General features: G+C 42.4%; 1 protein-coding gene and 1 pseudogene across 1 annotated transcript; both read right to left on the reverse strand.

Moving 5' to 3' along the window:
- Positions 1 to 746: 746 nt before the first annotated feature.
- LOC123070975 (vacuolar-processing enzyme beta-isozyme 1-like) lies at positions 747 to 4,435 on the reverse strand (annotated as a pseudogene).
- A 415-nt stretch (positions 4,436 to 4,850) lies between these two features.
- LOC123070976 (uncharacterized) lies at positions 4,851 to 6,186 on the reverse strand. The gene is made up of 2 exons (XM_044494415.1): positions 5,934 to 6,186; positions 4,851 to 5,401 (listed from the first exon to the last, which is right to left on the reverse strand). Exons 1-2 carry the CDS (start codon positions 6,184 to 6,186, stop codon positions 5,115 to 5,117), a joined length of 540 nt encoding a protein of 179 aa, XP_044350350.1. The 3' UTR covers positions 4,851 to 5,114.
- Positions 6,187 to 8,166: the final 1,980 nt, after the last annotated feature.

Here is an 8,166-nt window from a genome sequence, read left to right on the forward strand (position 1 = left end):
ATGTTTTTAGTGTCTCATTCATGTTGCCACTTTTCTTGTTTGACACCATCCTCAATGATGATATGATTTTTGGTGTTCGCAATTTAGAAAACTTGATGAACCCACATTCATGTCCTTCGATGTTGCTTCAATCAGCACCACACTATCACCGGATAGGAGTAGTGGTGCATTGATGTGAGATTTTTATATATAGTTATTTGTTAATATTCAAAAGCAAGCATGTTTTTGCTATGTTGATTTTCTTTTTAGAAAATGTTGGTTGTTTGCTTTGCAATATTACATTAAGTTTCTTTTCGTTTTGCACTTCTTGGACTTGGCCCAAACACAAGCTTCTCGTGTTGATTGTAGGTTCTTTCTTTTAAAAAACACGCACATTTTGTAGAGTCCAGAATCGCACACGCATCTCTTTCAGTTCTAGATCACAATAAAAAAGGAAAGTTTCCTAGCACATAATCTTAGTGTGCATGTATCCAACGGCTTGAAAAGGTGTCTGAGACTCCGTTAGCGAACCCTTTAAAGTTAGTAGATTTTTTAGGGGTCTTTAAAATTAGTAGCTGAAGTCATTTAAAAAAATAGCTAGCTCAAAGTAGAGGCGAAAGGCGATGATTGAATTTAAATGCATATTTTCTAATTAGTGCATCTAATTCATTTTTTTTATAAATATCAATTTAGTCAAGCATATGCCTGTATGATCGTTCACGTACGACAATATTTTTTTAAGAAAACTTAGTCGGCTCTGCTGTACGAGATTACAATATTTCTTCTGGATAAACTATTGATGTCAAAATCCACAAATACGAATCATATGCATAGCACGCATGCACAACAATCATTGCCTTTCAACTGACTACAGACAAATCACGAGCATTTCCATCCCAAACACCACACGGGGCGCATCGTCGGCTTGTTTCTTGCATGTTTACACCAATGCATATATGTACACACACACCATATATGAGGTCTAGCTACGAACCTCTGGAGCATTTGGTACTGCTCCCATGCATACTACTGCAGTGCAGCCGATCAGGCGCTGTGCCCTAGAACCGGCGGGCTCCACTTCCCCATGTTGTAGCTGTCCGCAAGCGCTGATGCTGGCCTCCTTCTCGGTCTCGGAGACGCCATTGTTGCAGATGTTTGTGAACGCCCTCATGTGTTTCGTGCCATACTGAGTGAGTGATCCGCACCGGGACTCGAAATCTCGCACCTGACAGCAGTGATTGGCATCAGTACACAGTAAACTTAACCTGAACCGGAAACATAAAGAGTACTGCAGGGTGTTGCATATTTATGGGATTGTAAACAAGGAATTGTTACACTCACCATCATCTTCAGACAATCCCAATAGTCTACTAATGGCTGGCCAGGGCCTTTAGTAGCCTCAAGCACCGAAGGTCCCTCAAATCCAAAGACAAGCTTCCCGATGAAATCGATACTGCTGTCGAGATGCTTCCTGTGTAACACAGTTTCTTTGACCTCCCTGAGAGGTGAGAGCCCTCTGCTTCTCCTCTGATCCAACATTTAACTGCTCATACTGAAAGCGAGAAGATACATTGTTAGCAGACAAATTTGGCAAAACAAAACACATGAAAATTAGTAGTAACAGAGAAGATGAGCTACACAAGAAATATATAACTGGGATTTTACCTTCTTCCACATGAAAAGAATATCAACATCTCTTTGATTGATTGCACCCTTGAGGCTGGGCGAAAGCAGCGGCCTGTTTGTGATGCTTGACTTCACAGGATAGAAACCTTGATAAAGGAAAAGCTTGTCATCCTTGAATGTCTTGTTACCATACTCCATGACATGAGAACCGATATTGGAGTCATTTGGGGGTGCCGTTCTTGCTTTAACCACCTCGTACTGCTGCTTGATGGTTTCCTTGTGTAGATTGTGAGTTTCACTGCACAGTAGGATCCCATGGTTCAGAATAGCAAGACAACATACAGAGCATAAATATTACACCTGATGCTTTTTACCTGTCTTCCATCCAAGAAACCCTGTATGCGTCACCCAAGCAGGTCATACATTCAGGAGGAGCTGGTGTTTCCATCCCAGGGCAGTATGCTCCCTAGCTACTTTCTTCCGCATTTGCTGCTGTTGTAACATAAATATTAAGGTCTTGTGGCATTAATCCCTCAAAGATACTGCCACTTTCACATGCTTCAACATATATGATCTGCCAAAATTGCAATTCTAGTTGAATATAAGACTCAAAACAGACCGTTTCAGCTTAATAAATATATTTTTTAATGGAAAAGAAAAAAGAGAGGATAGATACCATCTCGGAATAGCTTTTGGAAGCATGCTTTTGCCGTAGCACTTTGATGAAGTCGCCAGGAAAAAAAAATGGCAGGTTGGGCATACCTACATGGGTCTTTAACAGAATCAAAGACATAGTGAGAGTGTTCCTGAGACTGAGGGCGTCTGCAATGATAATCATCAAATGTTTTCGTGTCGTAACAAGATCTGCGGACCCCAATGCCTTGATTAAATGTACACATGGTTCCAGCGGCACGAGCTTAAAATTGCACAAAAGGACCAACAAACCTAGCTCTCGATAAAAAATATAAGCTCCAAAACATGTACAATTAATGAAACTTCTCTCTTCAACTTATCCTCTGAATATTTTTACCAATTTTTTTATATTTTTTCTCAAGATGCTTATTGACTTAAGCTTTCCAGAGTAAAAAGAATCACTCAATTCCAAGTTTACGTGAGGGGGTCAATAAAATCTCCAACCGATCTAAAAAATTGTGACAAACAATGGTTCGCAACTTCGAAGGCCAAAAGATTGTTCGATAAAGAGCACATTTGAAATAGCAAAACAGAATGCTATGTGATAAGAAAAAATTCTGTTTTTCACCTAGACATTAAAAAAAATCTCAAGTCACTCTGATCCATTCTGTGTTATTCAGTGCACTACAATTTATTCACCAACAAAATAAAGACCAAGAAGCAATGAATCTGGAGGTTACTGACCTTGATGCAGCAAAGGAGACACGGCTATATGTGGTTCTGCTCGATAGCCCATAAGTACAGCATGAGATCCTTCTTATTGCTCCTGTACGTTGTCTCATTCAGACAACTGTAGCTACTAACATCAATCAACATTCCTTCCAAGAACTTGAATTCGGTAGACACTATCAATGCCTTGGAGTACATTGGATCTAAAGGCAGCCTAGCCATCTACCCACTGGATTTGAAAGCTTACAATGATCAGTCAAATAATTTATCATAATAACCTGAATAAACCCACATCATGTAAGTAATATGATATCTCAATTAGGGTGTGTGTCTATGTGTGTGCCCATGTAGCTAGTCTATTTGCAAATGAAACTGCTCCAAGAAAATTTCAATTAGAGCTAGGTGATAGTGACAGATTGCTACATATATATGTGAACCTGTATTATCATACAGTCATACATACTTGAGCTAGCTGATAGTGATAGATTACTACATCTATATGTGAACCTTTATTATCCTACTCTGCTTCTCTTGATCCTCTTTGCCTTGCTATAAAGCTCAGTTTTGGAAACTTAACCCTGAACTTCCAAAACATGCTTTCATTTTCCAAAAAGGAAGTAAATTTCTTTGGCATGATCAAGCCAAATCAACCTTATCCATCTTGGTCCCTAGCTCAAATGATATAAAGTTGAGGCAACTGACCTTTTCCACTTTACAATCAGATTACAGTCTGCATAACCCTGGTCCAGGCAAAACTCATACAGATCATTTGACATATCCTTCCTTCTATGGAAAAGATCATAAATGTAATGGCTTCTTGAAATGCGGGAAATTGGGTAGAGTGCTTTGCACTTTCTCTTCCTGTCATGTGTATCATTTTCAGATGTGCGTGCAGATCATATTAGTACTCATCCTGTAGTATGAAATATCAATCGACATCTGAAAAGGTCACATTGATAGATAGCATGCTTAATAAAATGCATACCTTCTCTAATTTTGGCATCCAGCTCACAGATTGTGGGTTCAATAAGCACCCACCCTTCAGTATATTCGACATGGCCTATCTTTATCTTAGGCATACTATCACAAGGGGTGTCCTAAGGCAGGCTTGGAATGCACAAACCTGAGAAACAATAGAACATATGCCTTGTCTGGGAATTGCAACTTATAATTATTAAAAGGAACTGTCACATACATAAACTAATCAGACCAGCAGGCACTCAATTGACTGAACAAAACACTCTCATTAAGCGATTAACTATCTCTTATGATATCTATGGTATAATAGAATAAACAAATCAGAAAAGCAATATATGATGACTGAAACTGGTTGTTTGCTATCAAGAAAAGTAGTGGTGTTGCAGCAAGATGATCTGAATGTAAATCAAATGGAGCTGAATTTTAACCGTGCTTCTTGCGGCTAGTTCATCTAGCGATGGAATATGAGTAAACCATCTAGCTTAACATAACTATTTAATAGGTTCAGTTTTTATTCCTGTCAAATCTGAATATAAATACCACAACAGTTACCAACTTCATGATGTGTGTATCAGGACCACATAAACTTTCTGAAGTTTTCATGCTAATACTCCAATTCTGGAGTTTTACTGATACTCCAAAGTAAAAAAGGTACATCATACATTTTTCCGAGTGTTGATCAAAATTTCCAGAAACAGCAGCCCATTGATATTTGGAAAAGAGGTTTGAGCTGAACCATATCTTCAAGCAAGTTAATTCTCAATCATGTGTCAGGCGTACAACACATTACTTCCTCGGGGTCGCTAGAACTAAATTTAACAGTATGAATAGCATATATAGGTAATTTCTGATGGTCATCACAATACAGCAAACCAAACGAATAGAACATCTTTGTGACAGCGAAATTATAGGAAATCAGTATGATTCTATCTATATCAATCGACCAGAAGGTACAGGTTACAGTAAGCAACCGAAGAATATATAAAATCCTATCAAAACTCATGCTCTTTTCAAATTTCGGTTTCAAAAAGATTACAGTAAGCAACCGAAGAATATATAAAATCCTATCACAACTCATGCTCTTTTCAAATTTCAGTTTCAAAAAGATCCTAAAACATAACAAACATGTCGCAAAAAGCCATCAAAACAAGCCGATCAATCAATTCAGATCAAATTCTACTGACACGTCCATCTCCCTTGTTCATCCAGAAGGAAGCAGAAATAGGCGTCCTGACAGTCAGCGACACCAAGATAACCACAGGCGGTATGGCCGTCAGCCCGACACCAAGGTTCTGGCTCCCACGGTCGGTCAACTTGGCTGTGCTACAGGACAGCCACATGGGCGTCGCACTGACTTGAAGACCACATGCATGTGGAGCATGAGCGTGGTGGTAGGCTCCGACGACCACGAGTGCAGCAACTCCAACGGCCAACAAACTTGTGTATGTGCTAGGTCCTGTTGTTAATAGAAGGAACTTGCAAGCTTGCTATGAATGTGAGGAAAAAATGGCGTTGTAGACATGTGATATCCTGACTTGATTGAACTGGAAACAGAAAAGAAAAAATGGGAGGGAGATGACCAATTGTCAAGCTGAATGTTGTGTGTACTTGTATTAGTTAAAACTGACCCATTCACTGTACGATTTTATCTTTGAAAGATGGTTGGAAGAGAAATCTTATTTATATGTAAGTTAATTCTGCAGATGACAGGTCATGGTTTTGCTTGTTTGCAACCTGCAACATCTTAATTTCTTTACTTTGCACATGAATATGTAGATGGATGGAATTTGACAGCATAACATCATCTATATATTACAAAATTTGATAGGCCCATGCAATTTGACAGCAATGTATCAGAAAACTTGGTTAACCAATGGTTTCTGCAACTCAAGTAAATGGGGAATGAGTGATTTTCTGCAGTTCAAGAACATGGCGATTTATGAACAGATCGTGGGGAATTAGGAAAAGAGAGGAGATGAATGGATTACCTGATGGTGATGAAGTCCTCATTCGTACGCCACCCCTGGCCTGGTTGGTGTACTGTCGCCCGACCGGCCGGCTCTGGATCCCTCCGTCTGCAGCGCACGTCCTCCGTCGCTCGGCTCTGGCGAGCTCCTGCCTAGCACACCGCACCTCCCCTCCTTCCTTCCTTCTTCTCTCCCTCATCTCCACTCTTCTTTCTGCCCAGGAGCCGCGGATGCCATGGATCTGCCAGGGAAACCACGCTTCGGCCTTCCTCATCGTCACCGGCGACCCCTGCCTCGCCGCCTGCCTCCGAATCGGCCTCCCCAGCCTCTGCTGCACACGGATCCGGCCCCTACAAGCTCCAGCCGCCGGCGTCGTGCCGCATCGAGCAGCCGCCGCCGCCAGACGCCGGCGTCGTTCCGCATCGAGCAGCCGCCGCCCCCAGTCGCTCGTTATGCACGGGTCTTTTTTGCAATGTTTTCTGAGAGCCAGGATCGCGGGTTCAATACACCAAAATGGAGAGTTTTTTTTGTAAAAACGAAACGTTTTCTCTGGTAACCACTAAAACAGGGACTGCGGGTTGATTTCGTGTAAACTGAGGGGCTGTTTTGCAAAACAACCACGACGGACGACCAGAAGCAATCGCTGGTTTATTAGTAGGTAAAAAGATAATATGACGATTGCTGCGAATCCGGCTGGGTAGCCGTTCGATCGATCAATGCGCGGGTGCCGTTGGATCACAACGATGCCACGGAAGCAGCAAGGCCTGCGACTGCTTTGACGTAACGATGCTGCACCTCGGCAGAACCTCCACCGCAGCTCTCATGGCGCACCACCGCGCGTCCGGCGAAGCTCCAACGCAGCACCGACGACGTCCGGCGAAGCTCCAATGCATCTCCGGTAGAGCTCCAACGCAGCACCCGCGACGTCCGGCAGAGCTCCGAAGCAGCACCGACGGCGTCCAGCGAAGCTCCAATGCAACTCCGACGGCTCCGGTGAAGCTCCAATGCAACTGCGGCAGAGCTCGATGAAAGCACAAGTGCTCCCTAGGTGGTTTTGGTAATTAATGTTAACATATCTCTTGTTGGACTAACACTTTTATCTAGCATGTTTCAGATACGTTCAACAATGGAGTGGCATGGACTAAAGGATATGGGAACTCCTTGCGGATGCTAAGGACAAAGGATTGGCTCAAGCTTCAAGCTCAAGACTCTTCATTTTACATTTTAGTGGTCCAAGATCACATTGAGTCTATAGGAAAAGCCAATACTATCAAGGAGGGATGAGGTGTTGCTTAATGAGCCTCTTGCTTCATGTGCTTAGTGATATGCTCCAAAACCCTCAACTAATTTCTCACTTCCACAAATGACCTAAACCTAAAGCCAAAATCGGTCACACCGATTCTTCCTATCCGGCGCCACCGATTCCAAAAGTCATAGCCACTGCCACAAATCCTAAGCAAATCGGTCTTACCGATAGGGACCTCGGTCTCACCGAGATTACTATGTATGTCCATTACCAAAATCGGTCTCACCGAGTTTGAGCAATCGGTACTACCGAGATTACAATGCAAACTCTCTGGATAACTTATTACCAAAATCAGCGCCACCGAGTTTGAGTAATCGGTCCCACCGAGTTTGCCTGACCAACTCTCTGGAAAGCTTGTTACCAAAATCGGTCTCACCGAGTTTGTGTAATCGGTCTTACCGAGATTACGTTATGCCCTAACCCTAACCATATCGGTCTCACCGAGTTGCATTTCGGTCCCACCGAAAACCCTAATGGTCACATTATTTGCTAAATCGGTCTGACCGAGTTTAACGATTTAGTCCCACCGAGTTTGGTAGATTGTGTGTAACGGTTAGATTTTGTGTGGAGGCTATATATACCCCTCCACCTCCTCTTCATTTGTGGAGAGAGCCATCGGACAGAACCTACACTTCCAGCATACATTTTCTGAGAGAGAACTACCTACTCATGTGTTGAGGCCAAGATATTCCATTCCTACCATATGAATCTTGATCTCTAGCCTTCCCCAAGTTGCTTTCCACTCAAATCTTCTTTCCACCAGATCCAAAACCTATGAGAGAGAGTTGAGTGTTGGGGAGACTATCATTTGAAGCACAAGAGCAAGGAGTTCATCACCAACACACCATTTGTTACTTCTTGGAGAGTGGTGTCTCCTAGATTGGCTAGGTGTCACTTGGGAGCCTCCGACAAGATTGTGGAGTTGAACCAAGGAGTTTGTAAGGGCAA

This window comes from Triticum aestivum, chromosome 3B (assembly GCF_018294505.1).
Source record: "Triticum aestivum cultivar Chinese Spring chromosome 3B, IWGSC CS RefSeq v2.1, whole genome shotgun sequence".
Classification (NCBI taxonomy): domain Eukaryota; kingdom Viridiplantae; phylum Streptophyta; class Magnoliopsida; order Poales; family Poaceae; genus Triticum; species Triticum aestivum.

What these genes read in the sequence shown, in the direction of transcription:
- LOC123070976 (XM_044494415.1), bottom strand. Translation starts at nt 6,186, where the DNA reads ATGAGGAAGGCCGAAGCGTGGTTTCCCTGGCAGATCCATGGCATCCGC. An exon ending in GAGGACTTCATCACCATCAG is followed by an intron (nt 5,402 to 5,933) that starts GTAATCCATTCA and finishes TATTAACAACAG; the next exon opens with GACCTAGCACATACACAAGT.